Raw genomic sequence first — 22,606 nt, forward strand, 5'->3', positions numbered from 1 at the left:
ACCATGGAAATCATAAACATTGCCTTCTTGAACAACTCCCTCCTGGATCAATGTGGACATAGTAATTTGCTTCAATACCTTGAGGCGAGGAATAGTCTTCTCTTGCACTGGTTGGAAATCTTCCCAAACTCCTTCAAGTACCGCATCCTGAATATAAGCATTGCGTTCTTATCAAATGCCTAGACAAACTAAGCTAGGAAATCATCTGCTTTTTCGAAACATCCTCTATCTATTTTCCAACCTTCTGATATGTATTCCTCATGATCAAAGGGGGATCCATGAGCAATAGCAATGGGTGAGACAAAAGTAGGATCCTCACACCTTAGGGAATTCATCCCTTCAATATACTCCTTGAGTCTCTTGTTCTCACTTTCAAACGTCTCTTTCTTTTCAATAGTCCTATCCAATCATGCCTCAATTGCTTTGACTATATCATCGAGCTCCTGGAACTCTTGCTTCTTTGTAGTAGGTCCAAGGATAATTGTGGTAACTTGATAATCCATAGGAGTGACCACATCTCTAGTCTTGTCTAGAGGGAGATCTTTGATACCTTTAGAGATCACCACTTGTGCAATACATGCTCCTGTATTATCTCTAGTAATCCTAGGGAACATCTTCGCTTTCTTTTGCTCCTTTTCCTTGCCAACCTTGGCGAGGAAGTCATCAATATCTTTTGCGGGCTGCACCTCTATCACTTTCTTCTTCTCCATGCTACTCAATAACCAATTGAGAATGGTAGAGAATTCCATCCCATCCTCAAGGTGTTGATCTTCATCAAGTCTTCTCGAGGCTGAAATAACATCATCATTTGTATCCTTATCCCTAGTAAAATCTACCACATTGTTGCCCAAATCGACTTCTAGCTGAACTACGGGGGATCTTGGCTGTTCTTCATCATCTTCATGTGTTGTCGATTGTGCTGTAGCATGTAATTCTCAGTCATTCCTTGGTAGGATTTCCGAGTTGGAACCCTATTCGGACTCATTGTCCTTCTCTGTCATATCATTCTCCTTCACAGATGAGGCACTCATGGTAGACTGGGGGGTGCTAGACTTGTGTTTCTTGTGCATTGACTCCTGGCTAACATCTCCTTGCCTTTAGCTTGTGATACTCTAGGCATACCTTTTCTCCTTTTTTGAGCCTGACTCTCCTCATCATTATGTTTTCTAACATTGCTTATCGTTCTCTCATCATCATTGAGAGAAGACTCCTCATATCTCCTCTTCTCATAGGTAAAGGTGACCTTTAGTTTTCTCAACTAGTTCATGTACTTTTCCACCCATTTCCTGGAGTAATCATTCACATCTCATCAAAACATTTAAATCTACCAACACAGGTTGTGTCCAACTAAGCAACGGGATAGGCTTCGTCTTTCTCATTTTCATACCCCTGGTGGATTTGATCCCCATCATCTTGCACTTGATCCAAAATGGAGAAGAAGTTGCACTTCCTCATGAAGTACATTGACATACGAGACCACATCTTCCTTCTAACTGCTAACTCATCCATGAGATTAGCCCAATAGTCTTTGATGTCAATCTTATGTATAAACTTCCTTCCCTGAATCGTTACAATTCTTTGAAATGGATCGAATCGATCCTTGCCTCTATTTGATATCAATCTTATGTATAAACTTTCCTCCCTTAATCGTTACAATTCTTTGAAATGGATCAAATCGATCCCTACCTCTATAGATTCCAAGATGATAGAATTCCAATTCCTCATTTAGTCTTCGATGTTAATCTTATGTATAAACTTCCCTCCCTTAATCATTACAATTCTTTGAAATGGATCAAATCAATACCGGCCTCTATTCGATGGCAATCTTATGTATAAACTTCCCTCCCTTAATCGTTACAATGCTCTAAAATGGATCGAATCGATCCCTACCTCTATAGATTCCAAGATGATAAAATTCCAATTCCTCATTAACTATCTCTATTACAGATGCAGTGTGGCATACCTCCTTCATCTTCCCAAGTGAGATAGGAAAAGTTATCCTTGTTCTGTGCTTCGCCTTCTGGATGAAATCATATTCTAAAAGCTGTCTCACTACCTCAAGCAAAACCATCTTGTCTGTTGGATACCTAGTAAGCTTGTATGGTTTCAATGTGAATCCCAAAATCCTTAAGTACGCGAAGGTAGGAAATTGGATATGGCACGATTCATACTTCTCTATAAGTGTTGTTGCCTCCTTCCTCGTGATGTACATGGTGAAAGCATTGTTCACCCTTCTGTCATGTTCAATTTCATGTAGATGGAGTTGCGGATAGCATTCATAAACTTTGTATTGTCCTAGACCGTTCCCAACTTCGCCCTTGCGTATCAATCCTTTGTGCACAACATATTTGACAAGTACATAGACAAGGTAGGAAGTCATATTGAATGTCCTTGTTTTCTCCAAACCTCTCAATTGGATGTCAAGGTCATCACTTATTATCTTTGCCCATTTGATCACTGTTCCTCCCACTATCTCCTCAATAAAATAGTACATCCATGTCTCAAATAGCGCCCCTTGAGGTGCTCCCATGACTCAGTTGAGTAGTATTATTAGATCATTGTACTCCTTGAACTTAGAACTTAAGAGCCTCTTGGGTAGCTTGGAGTGGTGACACCTTGTCTCAAGAACTCACTCGCTATTGATAACTGCCATACATGACTCCGATCTTCTTTCAAATTTTGCTTGCACTTCTTCCTTGGTTCTCTTTGCATGTCTGTACATCTAGGGATTCCAAATATTTCCCCAATTGACTCCTCAGCCAGGTATGCAAGCACTAGCCCCTTGGGTGTTTTGATCATTCTAGTTTGAGGATCATAATGCTTCGCACACTCGACTACGAGCTCATAGCACTAAATGGATGGTGGAAAGCCAACTGCCTGGTAGATTACACTCTTCATGATATTAGTCGCCAAAGTGGATGGAAGATGATTCTTCGTCCCAAACATTCTCCGCCTCATCTGCTTCATGTTCAGGTACTCTATGTTTGTGTCTCCAACCTTCTTCCATCGGGATGTTATCTACGACTCTGGATAGTAACCCTCTTGTATGATCTTCAATTGATTCTTCCTCGCTGATATCCCAGCTAGAAGTTAATATCATGGTAAAAATAGCTCTAACAATTTATTTTTAGAATTTTCCAAGTTCTGATTTTTGAAGATTTTGTTGAAGAATTTTCCAGGTACTCTATGTTTGTGTCTCCAACCTTCTTCCATTGGGATGTTATCTACGACTCTGGATAGTAACCCTCTTGTACGATCTTCAATTGATTCTTCCTCGCTGATATCCAGCCTTGGACATAGTACCTGTACGAAGCTAGAAGTTAATATCATGGTAAAAATAGCTCTAACAATTTATTTTTAGAATTTTCCAAGTTCTGGTTCAAAATCAGAAATCTCAACAAGGAACATAAATTCTGGAAATAAATGAATTTGATCAAAATGAGGCATATCGCCTCTCTTTAAACCTGATTTTCAAACTTAATACAAGTCTGATCACAATTGGTAAGTCTGAGGACACCCTGCAAACACTCAGAAAATGGAGTATTTGATGCCCACAATATGTTTCCAGGTCTGAACACACTTGTCAATGCTCAGAAAATGACTGATTTTGGATGTCAAAATGTTGTATCAAGTCTGATTTTCTGAGTATAATATCTGAATGCACCCTCTTAAGTTTGGAAAATGTGGAATCTTGATGCCTTTAGAATATATCAGGTCTGATTTTGTCACTTTGAAGTCTGAGAACACACATTTGAATCACATTTCAATGGCTGGAAGCTATCACAGCCATGGCGCACCTCCACACACAAGGCAATTTACCCTTTTAGACCTGAAAATGACCATGCCTTGGCACAAAGTTGATAGTTAGAAATGATTGCCGGTCTGAGAATGATGCTGGAAATGGAGTTTTAGACCTTGGATCAGCAATGGCACCCCCTTGAATGATGTCACAATTCTCCAACAATGTCGCCAAACACACACTTGGGAAAAATCGCACCTCTACCAGCAATGGCGCCACACACAAAATGTTCACAAATCCTCTTCAATGGTGGCCCAATCAGCCACTTAGCAAAATCACAGCCCCCCTTGAATGATGGCGCACCTCCAATTAGCTTCCAAACAGTCACATCAATGGCAATATAATATTACATATGTGCTGGGCTGGGTCTTTTATTATTGTTTTTGCCTTGCAAAATCACCACGCAACCAATGTGGGATAAAACTTCTCTTCTTATCAGCCTAGTGGAAAAACGTGGGTCATAGAGATTCCGCACTTAGCATTAAATTCATTTTGTTTGATCATTAAATGTTTGTGGTAAGGCAAAATTAATATCATTTGGGTGCACTTTGTCATTAAGGTTTCATTTGAATTCAATTCCAGCCACCTGGGGGAAAAATGCACCCCATCTGGACACATAAATTCACTTAAATGCGTCTCCATTCGCCACATATACCCTTGAGGGTAAATCGACCCTCATCTAGACAAATAAATTTCATCACTTGTCTCATTTTTGCTCACAAATCTGTCCAGGGGAAAATTGATGGCCATCTAGACAATTAAAATTCATCATTTCATGTAAAAACATCCTCCAGTGGAAAAATGTCCTTCATTTGGACACCAAAATCTCATTAAAACTTGTCAAATTCCATCAAGATACCTCTAGGGGAAATTCAAACTCCATCTGGACAATTAAAATCAACCAAAATTCATCATTTTACCTCCAATGGAAAAATGCACTTCATCGGGACAACATAAATTTGTCCAGACTTCACTTCGTATCACTTTTTCCCCTTTGGTGGAGATTCTAACCTCATCTGGACACTCAAATTCACTTAACTTAGTCACTTACCTATTGGTGGAAAAACATGGGTCATCTGTACTCACTTTCCTTGTACATTTTCGCTCTAGAAGGCCTGGTGGGAAAACGACCTCCATTGGGACAACCACAATGGAGAATCCAAATGCATCAGGATTTTCCCAAAAAACACTGTTCATGAGGGGAAAAGACACACCTCATTTGGATTGAGACTATTTTCATCATAAAAATCACTTCTTTATGCTCAAAACGCAATGGAAAATCATGCTCCATCGGGACAAAGTTCGTTTTCACCTTTAAAATTCAGTGGAAAAACGCCTCCCATCGGGGCAACTGACTTTTACGCCTTAATTTCATGGGGGAAAAACGTCTTCCATCGGGACTATGATGATTTTCACATTGTAAAGTCCCAAACTTATTAAATTTTGCCATTTTGCTCAGTGGAAATTCTATTTCCATTGGTACTTTTAACCTTTTAATTGGATTTGAGGGGTGTAAAACTGGGGTCCATTGGGACTTTGTGCACATTTGACTTGTTTAATCTCCTAGGAGTTGGAAACGACTCCTATAGGGACTTTTGACGCTCTAGCACAAAATTCACACCAATTTGCAACACTTAAAACACATTTTACGCTCACATTTAAAACTTGTTGCAACCTCAACACTTGGACATAATTAGGATTACTTTGACATTTTAACATTTTTCTAACACTTGATCCTATTGGCTTCAAAATTAAAATTTAAACATTACTCACATGTTGGAGATCTTTGGGCACGATCACATAAAAAATGAGACTCAAAATTGCCACCTAGCTGCCAAAAACCCTAAACTAACAAAACACGGAAAGCAGGAGAGAGGGGGTCCCTGTTTGCAATGGGGCGATGTGTGAAAAGGTCGCGACAATATTGTGGAAGATTTGAATTGCCCACAGAAGTGAAAATAAAAAATAAACAAAGAAAGCACGGTTGACATCCATTGGAAAGAAAATCCAAAGCACTAAAATTTATTATGAATGACTTATAAATGGAATGCTGTTTTTTTAATTTTTATTTAAAATCACCTCTATAAGTCGTGGGGATGGTCAGGGGAGGTCCCCAACATGTCTTGGGGACAGCCGGCTGTCCTCTTGCTGACTTGCCATCCCAAAAACATTTTGGGCAAATTTTAAAATTTTGGGGATGGCTAGGAATCATCCCTGAGGCATACCCATATCCTTGGTGCGGGTACGTGGGGAAAAATGTTGGGAACACATCCGCATGTACCCCTGTTTTGAACTTATTGACTGTCCAATCATTTATGTAATACGATAGGTGAAAATGGAGTAAAATCAAGCCAAAAGGTTTTTGAGAAGAATGCTCAGGACTAGAACAAAGGAAAGTGGCAGTGTCTCACGTACATTAGTATGCACAACGACTAAATGGTCACATTGGTGCTGCACTGTCCATCTTAAACAAGAGAATTCATGTTTCATCATCAGCATTTTGACACTTAGATACCTCTTAATCACCACTTTGCATCCATTCAAAGACTTGCCCTAGGATGTTACTAGCATATTATGCTTGGACTAGCATTCACATTCTTATATAAGGCTGCATGTGATCTATTTGCTTCTGCTTTGAAAGTCTACCCTTATTGTGTGTGCAAGGGACATTGCCATAATTCCAGTAAGCTCAAGTTGCATTTTCATTACCAGGAAATTTAATTGGCCTCATATAATGAAAATTTCTTACCTGGAGACAAATCAGGAATGTAAACTTGGTTTCTTGTCGGTTTAGGAAATATAATTTTTATATTATGATTCGTCATGGAACATGATGTTTCTTTAGCTAAATGATCTAATAATGTAGAAGGCCTATTGGAGGAAAAATGAAAATAATTTTTTTGTGAATCATTGAGTACCAATTCATGAAAGGCTTCTCCATGGGACCTAAAATAATCATTAGAAGGTTTGGATTTCATAGATCAAATATGATACAACTGGGATCTTTAAGGTCTATTCTAAGTAACCTTGGCTTTATTGCCATGTGTTGCGAGGTATTCACACATCGCCCCATCACAAATGGGGACCCCCTTTTTTTTCCTACTTTCTAGAATTGTGTTAAAGTCCTTAGCTATTAGCCATTTCATTAGAGGAGTATAGGTGGTCAACAAGCCAGGTTTCAAGTGGATAGCCTTGTGTGAGGTGTGAAATGAGTGAGTTTGTTAGCCTTTAGTAGCATCCAGATCACATGAGAGTCAAGTCTATCATGAGTTTAACTGATGAGTATGAAAGTCTGCTAGTTAGTGAAACTTCAAGTGCTCGACGCTGAGGGCGAAAATTTCAAGTGCTCTTCATGAGGAGCAAAATTCATTTTGGAAGCCCTTAGTTGAGAGTGAAGTTGTTCGATGAGCCTTATTTTGCAAGTTTGAATAGATGAAGCGAATAAAGGTAAGTCAGAGTTCTGATTTGAAATTCACTTCATGTGCTTAGCCTCAGGAGCGAACTTCATGACCATCACTTTTTAAAGCAAATTCCCTTAGAAGCCCTGTTTCAGTGTGAATTGGAGCGTATGAATGAGGATAGTGAGTATGGTTTCAATTTGACATCACATCAAGAACTTCTTCTTTAGATCAAAGTTTACTTAATGTATTCTTTGATAGGAGATTCTTTGTAGGAGCGAATTTTGCATTTTAGGCCTTAATAGGGAAAGTTTGAATGGATGGAGTGAAGCGAGATGAAGACTTGGAAAAAGAAAACCTAATGATTGAATTGATAAAACAATGAAGTGATTGGAGGAAAGTTTGTTTTAGTTTGAAATTCACTTCATCTTCTGGCCTAGAAGAGCGAACTTCATGTCCAAGGCAGGGAGAGCGAACTTCATGTGCATGTGATCAAGAGTGAATTTGCAAGATTGTTTATAAGAACATTGCTTTGACCCAATTTAATGCTTGGAAAGAGTGATTTTGAGATAAAATGATGATGAGAGGTGAGATTTAAGACTAACTTCATGAATTGAGGTAAGGGAGTGAACTGAGGTAGAGGAGCGAACTTCATGTATTCCTTGTTGAGAGCGAAATGCCTTTCATAAGGTGAATTATGTCTGAATGCACTTCAAAGACTAATCAAACATGAATTTGGTGCCAAAAGAAAATATAAATTTCTTTAATTTGTGTCAAGTCGGCCAGCAAGGGAAAACAAACTTCATTTTATTTTTATTAAGCCAGGTTGTTCTACATAGGGAGAGACACAACCTTTCCTTTAAGCGCCTATAAGAAGAGGATCAAGATCATTCATTCAATCACCAATTCAAAATATTTCTCTCCTACAGCAAATCTGATCAGCAAACAGCAAATTTCACAAGCAAGGCAACGATTTCAATCAACTTTGGCAACAAAGTTCATCAAGAAGAAGGCAAATTAACTCAGCAAGGAAGCATATTGAGCGAATTTCATCATAAAGATAGCAAATTCAGTCATCAAAAGGAGTGATCTCCCCTAGATACACCTATCAGACCTGCAACACATGAAAAATCAGAAATTATATTAAGGTGTGTAAAAGCTACATATCATGAGTATTTGATACCATACTTGTTTTGTTTTGCAGATATGAAAGGTAGATGATGCAAATTGCAAAGCAGCACCTTGAAGAAATGAGAGAGGGAAGATTGCAAGACTCCACCACCATGCAAGTTCAAGAGGAAAACTTCATCAGCAAGCAAAAGGGTATCAAGGAAAGAAGAATCTCAAGTACTTTCACTGCATTAAGATGCCATGAAAAGGTCAAGACCTTGAAGTATAAAGAAATATCACACAACTATCCCAAGGCAGGATAAGCAAGCAAGGATGGATGAATGATGCTTCACATCATCACACCAAGCATCGAGCAAGCTTGTAATGTTGGGTATCAAATCTTCCAAGTCTACAAGCGAATTGAGGTGGCATCCCAGTCACTCTCTCCACCAATCGAAGGAGTACTACATCAGCGTGTCTAGATGCAATGTACCTGACTTGTCTATGAAGGCACAAACTTCAAGACACCTACCCCAATTATCTATTGGTCGAATATTTCAGAGGTGACATGTGTCAAAGTGTTGTAATTATTTCATTGGCCAGAATTGAGTTTGTTGTAACAAACCCTAATTAGGGTTTTCATTTTAAAGTCTCGGCCATTGATCTCAAATTGACCTAAGCCATTGAATTGTATTGAGAGCATTATAAAAGGTTCAAGCTCTCCATTTGTAAGGGTTAATGGTTAGTGAATAGAGTAGTGAATAGTGAATAGAGCTAGGAGAAGAATAGAATAGAGAACAAAATAGAAGTTAGAATAGATTAGGAGAAGGAGGAATTGTTGTTAAAGACTTGTAAATGAGATACTCTTTTCATTGAAGTTATGGTGAAATGTATTATTTCAACAAGTCTCATGGTTTCTACTTCTCATTTGCTTTCATGTTGGTTAGATTGAATAGAGGAATTTGTTGAATGCATTTGTGTGGAATCCGTTTAGTCCATACCACTAGACTCTTGCTGATTGTAAGTGCGCCTTGTGTGGTCAACTTGAATGATATGAGCTTAATTTCAAATTGTTATGCGTCCATTGTTTATGCATTAACTTGAATGGTGATCAATGTTTGATGGTAATGATTTGAATATCTTTGAATTATCCCTTAGAAGATTGCACTAAGCTTGTGTCAAATTGTTTAGTTTAATGGTGAGACCTCGCTCAGTAGGATTCCATTGAATCATTCACCCATTTTCTTACATTCTAGGTCATAGAATAGACTCTCTCAACCCTTTATCTTTTGCCCTTTTTTAACTCAAACTAGTTTAGGATAAAAAACATCACCATATTGCAACATCAGATGATCAATTTCGAGCGATTCAAGCATTCAACAATTTAACGTAAGTCCCTTTGTGATTCCAACATAATCACATCAAACCATCGAGCTCATCCACACGTCGTAACCCAACATACCAGAACCTTGGAGTCATCTCAAGTGATCCTTAAGCTAATCTTCAGCATTTGAGTAACTTTGTTCAAGAGAGGATAAGATACTTTTGGGTATTTTATTTTGTGTTCGCATGTGCGTAAAAAACACGTCAACACATTGTACTATGGATGGTATACTAAGTAGGAAACCATCAATTTAGGGGTAAAGGGGTAGATTATTCATTATTACAAACCCTTTGAGGGATTAACCCAAAGTTCCTCAAATTCCAAAGTATTTCAAATGACTTAAGCAAGACAGACTTCAAAAGCTAAGATTTTCCCAATACTAGCTGATGTACCTCAAATCCTATCCCTTCATCATTTTTTAAGTAATAAGGAGTGTCAATCGCCTTTTGTGTTACACCGTCAAGAATGTGAGAGATCACGAGTGCCACTAGAAAAGGTGCAGCATGGCATCTTCTGTGCAATGTGTGATTATAAATATCTAGTTTAGGGGTGCCATTGGAAAAGGTGTAGTATGGTATCTTCTTTGCAATATATGTGGATTATAAATCTTTGGTTTAGTAGCTGAGCCTTGATTTTTTTCGCAATCCAGCTTCTTGGGCTTTGCTCAGCAGGCTCTTGTCATAGCCTCTCAAACCTTCTACACTATGTTATACAAAATGGGGTAAAACAAAAGTAGTTTTTGAAATAGATATAGAAATGCCATCTTCAGGATTATTGACAAAGGGGCAATGACATTTATGTATAATGTAATATTTTACGTTAAAGATGTTCCAAAACTATATATGGCAGAGTTATACAAATTGCATATTATACAATATAAAATAAATAAATATGATATACTAAATATTATTAACAAATTTTCGTAATTCCATATATGATAAGGAATGGGAAAAAGATAGTAAACATCTGTTTTGCATTTTCTAGCACTGGAAACATGCAAAGAAGCTTCATAAAGTGAGAAACACTAGTCAAGTGCTTCTATGCAATAGAAATACTAATGGAAAATGTACCCGTCCCAACACGTCTGATAAGGGAAGATTTTAAAGCCAAAAATACATTTTTATTTTGGAGCTTCTGCAGTGCCGGAAATTTATCCTAGAAAGAATTACTGACTTACATACAAAACATTGATTCAGTGGAAAACAGGAAAACAGTCTATTATGTGGGCTTCAATGGTTCCAATGATTAACATTTGCAATTTGGTTTGACTAGCATTTCTGTTGACAACTAGCTGCATTTCTTGAGAGGGTTCTTAGGGCACAAAGTGTTGTTTTTCTATGGTAATTTTTTTTCAAGGTTTTGTTAAGTCTTCTTGAAATTAATGAATATTGGAAATTTCTAGGGTTTGGTTTTCTACCGGGCCTATAATTTTGCCTGGTACTGTGCCCATCCTTGTAATTTGTAGAGCACTTGAAGGTTGATGTTAGGCTTTGATTGTGTCTGTCATTGTGCCCTTAGCAGTTTGTCCGTAATTCTTTTAGGCCTGATATTTGGCCCTTGATTGTCTCAGTTCTTGTATTTGTTCACATACTACCCAACCCAGCCTACCATTTAGTATATTAAGGCTGTTCTGGGTTATTTTATCTGTTTGGGAGGGTAGTTGCCCTTGGTATGTGGTCTTGAACCTGAAGCCAGCTACTGGGCCTTGCAATAGGTCCAAGAGGAGAGACAACCTAATTGTATCTATGCCACAAACTGATCAGTTTCTTGGTGTGTGGGAGCTTTGAGACCTTGACTTTTAAGGTACGCTGACTACATGTGAGTTGCAATAGGAAGCCAAATTTTAAATTCACTATGTATTTGCAGAGCCATTAATGCGAAGACATGGCAACCGAAGTCATTCAAGGCTGAAGAAAGAGCAAAGCACAAAAGGGAATGATTGCTTTTGCAAAGTTTGTGTCAAAGAAGAATCCCTATTGAAACCACCAAACCGGCTTGAAGGTGTTTAAGATAATTGTGGGCTGAAGTTGAAGTTGAAAACCTATTCCAGTCAACTGGGAAAGTAAACCTGTTGAAATTGTAGAAGAGTGCTAAAACCCATGTAGCCATGCCACGATAATGGAGGGAAGCAACAATAGTAGAACTCATGATGTTACAGCAAGAAGAACTGATTACATACTCCAAATATTGATTTATTGCCAAGTAAGGGTGCATATGATTTTGTGAATCGTGCATAAGTTTTAGAGATTTGTGGAGGAGAGGTGTAAATTGTTGTTGTAAAAGATTCAGGTTTTAACAGTTTTGAAACATGCCCTCCCCAATTGGAGACCAAGATGACAACATTCCAACACTCCAATGTGGCTTTGCTTCTTAATTTTGATGGCCCTGTTGATCAAAAGTTTCAGGACAAGGTCAAGTCACCTGCTGGCAACACAAATTCATCAAGACCAATGGTGCATTGTTCAGTTGACTCATTCTTTCTAATTTGACTTGTCACTATAGAGTCATAGACAACATGACCTGCCCGGTCTAGTCACAATAGACAATGTGACCTGTCTAGTCTGGTATGGTCCTTTATTGCATGACCTACTAGTTCCACATGGCTCTACATGTACTAACCTGGGAGGCAAGGCAGTTTTTCTGCCCAAAATACCTGCTTCTCTTCTCATTGCTGGCTTCCTCCAAATTCAAAGTGGTCCAGTAGAGAGCTCAACACATGACCAAGCATGACAGACTCCTTGGATAGCACCATACAAAGTCGTCCCTGCACACAAGTGGGCAAATTGTCTCACTGTTAACTGATTGAGCATTAGATTGGGCTGCCCTAATGAGTTCAACACATGAATAACTATGACCTTTTGTGCATCCTTTCATCCCATTTCAGCTTACAAGCCTACCCCCTATTTCACACCCTCGCCCTTTGACTGAACCTAATCCTTTTGTGCAAATTAGTCTGTTCAATTGACTAACGGCTAAGTCGTCTGCTAAAACTAAACTTACTATTTGTGGAGAAAATTGACCTGGTTGCTTCACTCAATTGCCCAATGAGCACAGATAGCCTTGTTCTCAGTGGTTACAGCCAAGCTGAAATTTCACTATTATTTGGCATCAAATTGATACCTAGTTTGACCTAGTTCCCATGCCCAATCTGACCTGGCTAACTGAAGAACTCTTCAATTTGTTTATCATTTTTTTCACTACTAGTGTTGCATTTGGAGTCTGCAGTCACTTGGTGATGTGGATTCGATGGGGTCAATCATTCAAGTGCATGCCTTAGCCTTATATGATCCTAGACTGTGATCAATTATCATTTGGTTTAGTTATTAGGTAAAAAGTTCTGTGATAAATAACTGGATCTTTGGTTACAAATTACAACGATTCGCATGTTGGATTTAGTTTGCAAAATTCAGCTATACTTTAGGCTCAGTCTGTTCTGATATAGGACCCACCTATAAATGAATTGTTTATTGTTATATTCTTCACATGAGTGTCAGAGGGTTTATGAATCCATTCTACTCACTCTGATACCTTAGGCTCAGCCTGTTCTGATATAGGATTCACTTTGATACCATATTATAAATTTAGGCAGAGAAAATTCACGGGATAATAGTATCTTTCTAATTCACACTATTCTTCAATGAGCAAATTCTTCATTAGCATCACTTCTGTCCATTGAAAAGTAGAAAATCTCAGCAGTAAAATCATGTGACAAGGGCGTCAAGGCCTAAGATAGTCATCGAAAGGGCAAAGCACAGGAGGAGAGGTGTGAGAGATAAAGGTTGAGGATGTATGATTCCAACGCTCCTTTGGCTTCAATATAAGATTGTTTCTCAAATTGTTTGCAGAGGGTCTTTTGCTGCTCAATATCTTCACTCATCCATTCTTTTGTGCAGAGATAGAGAAAGCAGAGGAGGAAGGTGGATATTTAGCTTCTTGTCCCTTCTTCTTCACCTGACCCTTTAAAATGATTATTTTCTAGCTATGCTGAACAAATTTCAAGCCTGCTTCATATAGTCAAATTCTACGTGCCCTGGTGCAAGTAGTAGTGAGCTTTAGCCCATGTGTATGCTACGACTATGATGTGTTTGAAAGGAGAAGTTACTTTGGCAAAATTTGATGGTACGCAAGTAAATGATCTAGCAGAGAATTTTAGTGTGCAAAGGATTATTAGAACATATTTCTTTGCCAGTAAAGTTCACAAGCCATATCTTGGTGAAAGAACAAAAGAAGGATCTGTTAGCTGGATCAAACATAAAACTGGATGGACGTCCTATCGACAATATTTTTTATGTAGATTTGTTTGGTTGACAAGTCAATAAAGAGCTAAGTGTAAACAATCCTTGGAAGCACTAGAGAAGATATCTCATGAATTTTTTTCTACCTACCTTCATGCTGGTGGTCTTATGGTAGTGTTGCCTTATTTACACTGATTTGTAGAGTAGCATTTTCTATTGTTGTGACAATCTAGGTGGCTATTATAATTTGTTCTCTCAAAGTAATTATTAGTTTTTATGAGATATTTGTGTCAGTCTAAAAGTTGGGTAAAAATATAGTATGTTGTCGAAGTCAAGGTGTATTAAATTTTGTTCAGAATAGGGTCCATTTCATGAGTCATTAATTGTCATGTCGTCTAAAATATGTTTGAATTTAAAAATATAAAAAAATGATAAAATTGTTGGGCATTATAAAGCTGAGCTTCAAAGTCAAATCTGCTAAAGTAGCAAGCTCAATTGGAGGATGGAGGCACAAGACGTTGGAGGATATTCGACATCTTCTCATTAGTCACTGGTGATGGGGTTGCAGAATTGTTTTTGACAAAACTACTTGCACCAAATTGGCTAAAGTCAATGATAGCTTCCAATAGTAGTGACGGTTTCCCATGCTGTTAAAGATTGAGTGGCAACAATCAACAAGTGGCTACAATTGAGAAAATTACCTCTGTTATGTTTGAAAGGAGAAAAACATAGACATAATTGATATTGCAAACTTATGCAAACAATTGTTTAGGAGAGCAGCTGGCTATAGAGATCTTCTGACTGTCAGACTTCTTGGAAGTGTGGTCGGCCGATGATAAGTTCATTGGAAGTGAAAGTGGGATAAATTCTCGTATGTAGGTGATCATGTGCAACAAGATCTAGATAGCATTATGCAGACCTAAAAGTATATGATTCTATTTCTAGTTCATGTGATGTACTTCCTCTTGGCGAAAATTATTATTGTGAACAAACACACTAGTGTAATGAAATTCATGGATCTTAAAATGGTTAGTGGTAATCCAGAAAACCATGAGGTGAACAGATGAGAGTGTTCTTGTTTGTGTCTAGGTTTGTGGTAAACTTAGGTGAAAACCATGAAAAGTTGATGAGAAGTACCTTTTGTTTGAATCAAGATCATGAGCCAAAATAGTTGGGATTAATATAGTTGAAAGTGTGAGTTTTAACCATGTTCACACTAGGGGGAAATATTGGGAAAACTATTGTTAGTGTTTATATGTTTGTTAGGATTATTACATCATTTGTTATCAGTATCAAATATCATGTGATAGGTTTGTTAGAAACGTAGGATACATATGGAAATGATTTGTTGGTTTGTTTAGGAGTTTGCTTATTTACGTGTGTATTTGTTATAGTTTGGCTATTTGTTATCCTGTAATGTAAGGGGGTCGTTATAGGAATTGTCCTATAATATAGGAGATTCAATTCCTATAGGTTTGCATATGTATTGTTGAAAAATAGTATGAATTAGGAAAATATTATTATCCTGTGTAAGGGGGTCGTTATAGGAATTGTCCTATAATATAGGAGATTCAATTCCTATAGGTTTGCATATGTATTGTTGAAGAATAGTATGAATTAGGAAAATATTATTATCCTGTGTACTTGCTCTGCCTAAATTTATAATAATTGGGTCCTTACCGTTTCAGAACTGGAGTGATTCCTCATGTGATTTGATGTAATCCCTAGGTTGTTGGGATTGCTTCAAGTGCTTGTTGCATACCTAGGTACCTTGTAGAGATTGCAAGAGAAATTTTCACCCTGTGCATTTCTTCAGTGGCTTTGTTCTGTACATGAACATGCTAATAACTGTGGGGAGTGTGCTTCAGTCCTGAGCTTCAGGAACTTAAAATTAAATAAAAAGCCAATGAGAGATGGGACAGAATAAATAAACACTAAGTATAAAGATCAAGCCTTCAGAAGTTTTGAAGTATGAGGTGAATGCTCCCTTTATGATATCAATAAGATCTTTACATTAATGTAAATATCATGTGTATATTAGCATTCAGTTATAAATTTATAATATTTGTTGGAAAACAAGCTATATTATATTATATATTATATATAGCACATATTACACACCACATTATGTGCGGATTCAATGTTGCCAATTGAATCAGATCATTTTTAATATTCCTACCTCCACGCTCTATGTATATAACTACAAGAACTAATGTGTATATCAATCTTTTAGGAGAAACATGTTGCTTTCGGGCTCTCAGAAAAGGAAAACGATCTTTTTTAAGTTCATAGGAGTATAAAGAGAGGCAAAATTGTATGCTTACTATTTTAGTTGATGTTTTATTGAGATTCAACTGCATATTTTGTCACTAGAAATTGGAGACTCATCTGAAGACACTATTATGAATGATTGAGTCAGCTGTGGAAGGTGCTAAAATGCTTGTGCTTCTGCATCTTGTTCAGAGAAAGCCTTCACTACTTGTTCAAATCAGGTTAGGCCCAAATTGGGTAGTGTTGTTGGGGAAGATATACAAGTTAGACTATGGTGATGTCAAGCATGATCGTTAGAGGTTAACTTCCCAACTTGCCTTTTGCAATGTTGGAATTCTTACAATTGCTTTGTAATTTTACCTTATTTGATGTATAGACACATTGATTTTGACCAATTTATTTTCATTATGTTTCCAAAATTGTCAACTGAGTCAATGAATTTTGACTTGATTTTTCTTCCTGTTGTGTTCAAATCAACTACTCAGGTTGATTCATGATATATATTTGCAGTAATAGTTGAAAACTTGAGTCGCTGTAATTTTCACATATTATTTTCTTTGTACTTTATTCAATACATGTACTGACCATACTCTGATACTGAACTGTGAGAAAGCTGTCACCCATGCTGCACCTGCGCCTATGCTTCTATTAACTAGACAAACATTTCTTCCTCTGACATACACACTTAACACCAAATATCAAAGTGGACACCTTGAATGCAGCCAGATGCCGGACACAAAACTGCCTTATTCACTGATACACAAATGTAAACAATTATCTATAGGAGTTACTTGACAGATATATTCTGCTGTGTACTCTTTTGTCTGGTACTACTTTTTTTTATTTCTCTGGTACGATTTTGAAGCCCCATGATTAAGTTTATTGAATAATTATGTAACATACACAATTAGGTTGGGGCTGCAACAAAATAAGTAAGCAAAAACTTAGAATCATACAACTTCAGGATTATTCAGGCTTTTTAATTTTTGATTTCTTCATTCTATTGCTATGCAAGTAATCATATATGTTTTGTAATGTTGTGAAATGGCAGCTTCCTGCCTTAGCGAGGGGCCAGGAGCAAGTACATGTTCCTCTTCAAAAATAATGAACCAAGATATGAACGAGTAAGTGAGAGAGAGATGGATGTACTTTAGATAGATTGTACCAGGCCTGAAATTGTACTTGTACTGAAAATCATTCTGTCCTTGGCAGGAGCTTCCAAATAACTGAGGCACTACGAATACAGATGGAAGTGCAGAGGAGATTGCATGAACAATTAGAGGTATTACTATTAATAAGAATTAATCTAATTTGTTGTTACATTGGTCTGAGTTCTTGCAATGTCATTTGATGGAGGTCATATATTTCTATTGATCAAACAGGTTCAGAGACATCTGCAACTCCGAATAGAAGCTCAAGGAAAGTACTTGCAATCCATATTGGAAAAAGCATGCCAAGCCCTTGCTGATCAAACCATAGCCTCTGCAGGCTTAGAGGCTGCACGGCAACAACTCTCTGAACTCGCAACAAAGGTCTCAAATGGATGCTTGAGCTCCCCATGTGAAGCTTTGAATTTACCCTCACTACCAGAAATACATGCAATTCATGTTGATGAAAATGCTTTCCACCAGCAAACACAGTTAACAGACTGCTCTGTAGATAGTTGTTTAACATCAAATGAGAGTTCTGGGAAGATTTCACAGGAGAGCTTTCAAGCTATGAGGAAGAAGAGATCAAGACCCCTCTATTGTGATAATGACTTATTTGTCTGGGACAATGATGTCCCAGATGATATGAGGTTGCGGGAACTCAGTTCTGCTTGCTTAGCACAGGTGGGAAACCTGAAGGAAGAAGTATCTGTTTCTCCTGTTGAGAGCAACTCTGAAAGGATGTCAGTCAAGGATGAATTTGAGGCCAGGATGGCTCAAACAAATGAATCTATTAGTAACCCAGCAGAAAGAGAGCTAAAAAATTCACCCAGGCTTGAAAGGCCTGCTGCTAGAAGAGCCACAAATCTTGCTGATAGAATGTCCCCACATGTGAATGGCGGTACCTTTTTATTTTAAGAAACTGAATCATTTAAGATGTAAGCTATAAACATATCATGATTGCGGATGCTTTCTGGATATAAGCAACTTTTTTGAATGTTTCATGACATTTTACCCCCAAGTGTGAAATACTCTCTTGAAACATGAAACTTTATGTGAACATTGTAGGGTGATTTAGGAAATCAATACCTGTGTGAAGCTGACAATGATTGGCAAAACATAGTGTTTAAAAGTTAGTGTACTTTGATTTTGATCATAATCTTACATTTTATTCGTGTCTCTTTCACATGCTAAAATGGGCGTCGTAGATATATTTTAACTTATTGGTTGTGGTGATTCTCAAAACACTGACGCCTTTCTAAGCAGGTTATTTGTTAATATGTTATTTAAAGTTGCAGCATGAAAGTCTACTGGGGAAAGCTGTGTTTGGCAACACTAAGAAGGTTTCTTTCCTCTTGGGATTTACTATGACTATAGAATTGAAAGATCTAATTTAAAAAGAAACTTCACGGTAAGAGATGTGTCTTGCAGGCTATCATATGTTGGGAATAAGAATATTAGGATTTTTTTTGTATTTTGACATTTATATTATCTGCCACTAATCTTGATGATACATATTGTAAAGTTATTCTGAAAGACTGAAAGGATTGAGAACTAACTACGGTGGAATTCTGAGTTCCTATTGGTATTTCTCGGGGAGCAATTTATAAAGACTACTCTCCCTGTCAATAGTAGTAAATCAATACTGAATAGAAGCTAAAAAATATTGTCATGTTATGTTACGCAAGCCATCTACATAAGAAGAATGAAATGATGGATTTTTTCCAACAGGTTCGGTAATTTTCTGATAGCCAATTTGAAATGAGATTAGATGGTGCTTACTTGTATAAAACATCCATGTAATGATCCTCATCATGATGATTTCAAGCAAGAAGATCATCTTTGAGGCAAGTCGTAATTTCTTTTATGATTGATGATACTGAATTTATTACCTCGGACATCTTTACAACAATGGAAGTTTGTATGCCTTGTAAGATCCTATTCTCTTTTGGGTATACAATTTGTTCCCAAACTCTTTTTATTGCATTCAGTTCTCGACTACACGTTCATGCGTGTAATGAAATAGGCAACTTGAGCTACACTTAGGCATTCATCGACATGGATGTTAAATGGCACCTTGATGCCCTCCAATCATTTAAATCGTTTACAAAAAGATTTAGAATCAGTGTGTTTAACTTCATGCTTAATAGGTTTTCGCAGACAGATGATGACAGCTGATTTTTTAAGCATGGCAATCTTGGATTCTGGCTATATTTTAAGCTGTTTACATATGGGTATGTGTTTGGTAGGAGGTTCGCTTCAGATAAAATTCTCAGTCGATGCTTCACATGGTATTGGAGATAAAAATAATGCTCCTTTTTGTTGGATACTGAAAACAATAAAACATGAAAATCATAAAACAAATCTAATATTATCTTTAAAAAAAAGAGATTTCCTTTGAGAAAAAATTCCTACTTTCTTTAAAGGAATAAAATTGTTTTTTTATAGTTTGGTGGTGGTTATCATCTTGAAGATATCCTATTTATCTATGTTGTCTTGAAGGCAAAGTTATTGTCATTGTAATTGTAATGGCAACATTTATGAAGATTGTAATTGAATACCAATACTTCGCCTTGTGGATGTTTCCTTGACATATCATCAAAGTTTTACCATGCAAATCTGTGTTTTATTTGTTTTGATTAGATAAACATGTGAAGAGCCCGGACCCATAACAAGGTAGCCATCAAGGCAAAACGGAGTAAATCTTACAAGAGGTGCTCGATTGGGAAAATAAAGAGGAGAAGAGAGAACACTTTTGATTGCAGCAAGGAACCAGTGGGAAACAGGGTTTTTCAATCCTAAGCAATATGTTTCTCTTTCACAACCACCGAAAGAGAAGGGGAGGAGGACCTTTCCTCCTTAACAACAATCCAAGCAATACTATTGTTCAAGATTCCATTACTATGGAAACAAGAGGTGGCCCTGCCATAGGGCCATCAACAATTGAAGAGGAGATAGGATGGCTAGGTGGGAGACAATTGTCAACCATAGGAGGAAATGCGATTTGGGTTGGACACAAGGTGGGAGGAGTTGGGAGATAGTCATCAACCAAAAAAAGAACTGCTATATGAGTCAGACATGAGGTAGAATGAACTACGGTAGGGGCTTTGGGACACGATAAAGCCGCACTTGAAGCAAGACATTAATTAGAATCCTGGGAAGAGCAAACCTCAGAGGAGGAACCTCGACTATAAAGTGATCATCCTTCGCATTCTTCCACCAAGAAGCAAAATCTTTATGACATGAAAGAGAGCAATCCAAAGCTAGGTGAACAATAGTGAAACAATGACGACATTTGAAGGGGAGACCCTCATAATCCAACGACTACGTCCAAGGTCAATCTTCAACCATTAGAACCACATCCCCATGAAGGGGTTTAAAGATGTCAACATCAACTAAAATGTGAGCAAATGTGGAGTGACCCATGTGAGAAGTGGAATCATCAATCTTCAAAAAACAACCAGCTGAGTTGCCAATGGCCACATAATAGGAATTCTCCCAAAACTAAAGGGGAAGATTTGATAATCTAACTCAAACTAGGTGCACATGAAGTGATTCTGTGAGGGGATTAAATGTAGAAGACCAGGGTTTAATGGAGAGAGCATGCTCTTCGCAGGCCCAAAGTTTCCCCAACACTAGATTATGATCCTCAAAAGAAGCAAAAGGTGCAATAAAGGAACCCTTAGCACAAGTGAAGTGCTCAATCTTATTGGACACAATGATCTTCCAAGAAGCTTGTACCTAGTCGTGTAGATTTGGAAGAGTGGGCCAGGGGTTGGAGAAATGACACACCAAGCCTTGCCATTGGTAGAAATATTCATTCTTAGCAACATCTTCACCACAAACAACCATTGGTGAGGATTTAGCATAACAGAAAGGTCGATTTATATGTGGAGGGTGAACAAGACCAGATTTAGTTGCTTGAGCAAAACTTCGTGGAGAAGGGATAGAGGAGTCCATAGGGCTACCTGCACTAGGATGGATACTAGTAAAGATGTCACCAGAGCTTGGAGGCACCACCTGCAAAGGAGGCACAAAGCCATTAGTTACAAAGACCGACGACAACTCCAGACTAGACTTCTCTATAGATATCCCAAACACAACCCAAGTAATTGGGAACAAGGGAAGATGATGTTCAACCAAGAAGACGAGTAACAACGTTGGAAATTCCTAGAGTTGCATGAGCTAACATAGGCCCAATAGAAGGTGCGAGAGCAATGGCAAAGAGGATGGAGGTGAGAGCAAGAGCACTTATTTTATTTGTTATTTTGTTCTATTTTTTTTTTTAATGCAACTAATTTGTGCTTCAATATTTTTTTATTCTAAGTTTATGCTTATACTTACACAACAAGTGGTATTAGAACAATTATTTTTGCAGTGATTGTGTTAGGATATGGTGCTGATTTTGCAACATCACATGACAAAGGTTTCAAATGCAAGGTTTAAAGTGGAGAAATTTCTTGGAAAGAATAATTTTGAGCTATGGAAACTCAAGATGCATTATTTGTTAGTTCAACAAGGATTGCACAAGGCATTGGCAAGAAAGTAAAAAAAACATGCAAATATGACTCCTGAGGTCCGACAAGATCTCGATATGAGAGTTCTTAGTAGAATTCGGTTGTGTTTAGCAGATGAGGTTCTTTTCAATATGTTGGAAAAGAAACAATTGGCTTATGGAGCAAAATAAAGAGTCTTTACATGACAAAATTCTTAACAAACCAAATCTACTTGAAGAGGTAATTGTATAGTTTGTGAATGAAGGTAAAAAAATTACTAATCATTTAAATGTCTTCAATACTCATATTTGTCAATTAGCTGGTATGAGTGTAAAAGTCAAAGATGAAGACAAGATAGTCACACTGTTGTGTTCATTGCCCAAATCTTGGAATCACTTAGTCACTTTAATTATCTTTAGCATAATTGACACTCTTGTATTTGCTTCTATTTTGGGAGCTTTGTTGTCTTAAGAGGTGTAAAGGAAGTCTAATACAAAATCCTCCACACCAGAAGCAATGGTGGCTAGAAGTTGATCCAAAGAAAAAATGAAGATTCAAGAGGTACATCTAGATCTAAGTCAAAAGATAAAAAGGGAAAATGTTGGTACTACAATAAATCAAGGCATCTCAAGAAAGATCGTTGGAAGAGGAAAGAAGAGAATGCTGACTCAAAAAAGGAAACTAATCTAGTTGAGACAATTTTAGGTATGGTTGGTGAAGTATCATCTATTTGTAATATCTTACAATACCATAATGAATGGTTAT

General features: G+C 37.5%; 1 protein-coding gene across 3 annotated transcripts in view; it reads left to right on the forward strand.

Moving 5' to 3' along the window:
- LOC131044888 (protein PHR1-LIKE 3) overlaps positions 1-18,526 on the forward strand; it is a 57,758-nt gene extending 39,232 nt beyond the window's left edge. For all 3 annotated transcript variants that reach the window (XM_057978363.2, XM_057978362.2, XM_059219738.1), the window contains 3 exons: positions 17,249-17,321; positions 17,410-17,479; positions 17,580-18,526. In XM_057978363.2, the coding sequence (XP_057834346.2) occupies positions 17,249-17,321; positions 17,410-17,479; positions 17,580-18,263 (827 nt within the window). In that variant the 3' untranslated portion in view covers positions 18,264-18,526. The remainder of the gene's footprint in view (positions 1-17,248; positions 17,322-17,409; positions 17,480-17,579) is intronic.
- The last annotated feature ends 4,080 nt before the right edge of the window (positions 18,527-22,606 follow it).

Source organism: Cryptomeria japonica, chromosome 1 (genome assembly GCF_030272615.1).
Source record: "Cryptomeria japonica chromosome 1, Sugi_1.0, whole genome shotgun sequence".
NCBI classification, from domain to species: Eukaryota; Viridiplantae; Streptophyta; class Pinopsida; order Cupressales; family Cupressaceae; genus Cryptomeria; species Cryptomeria japonica.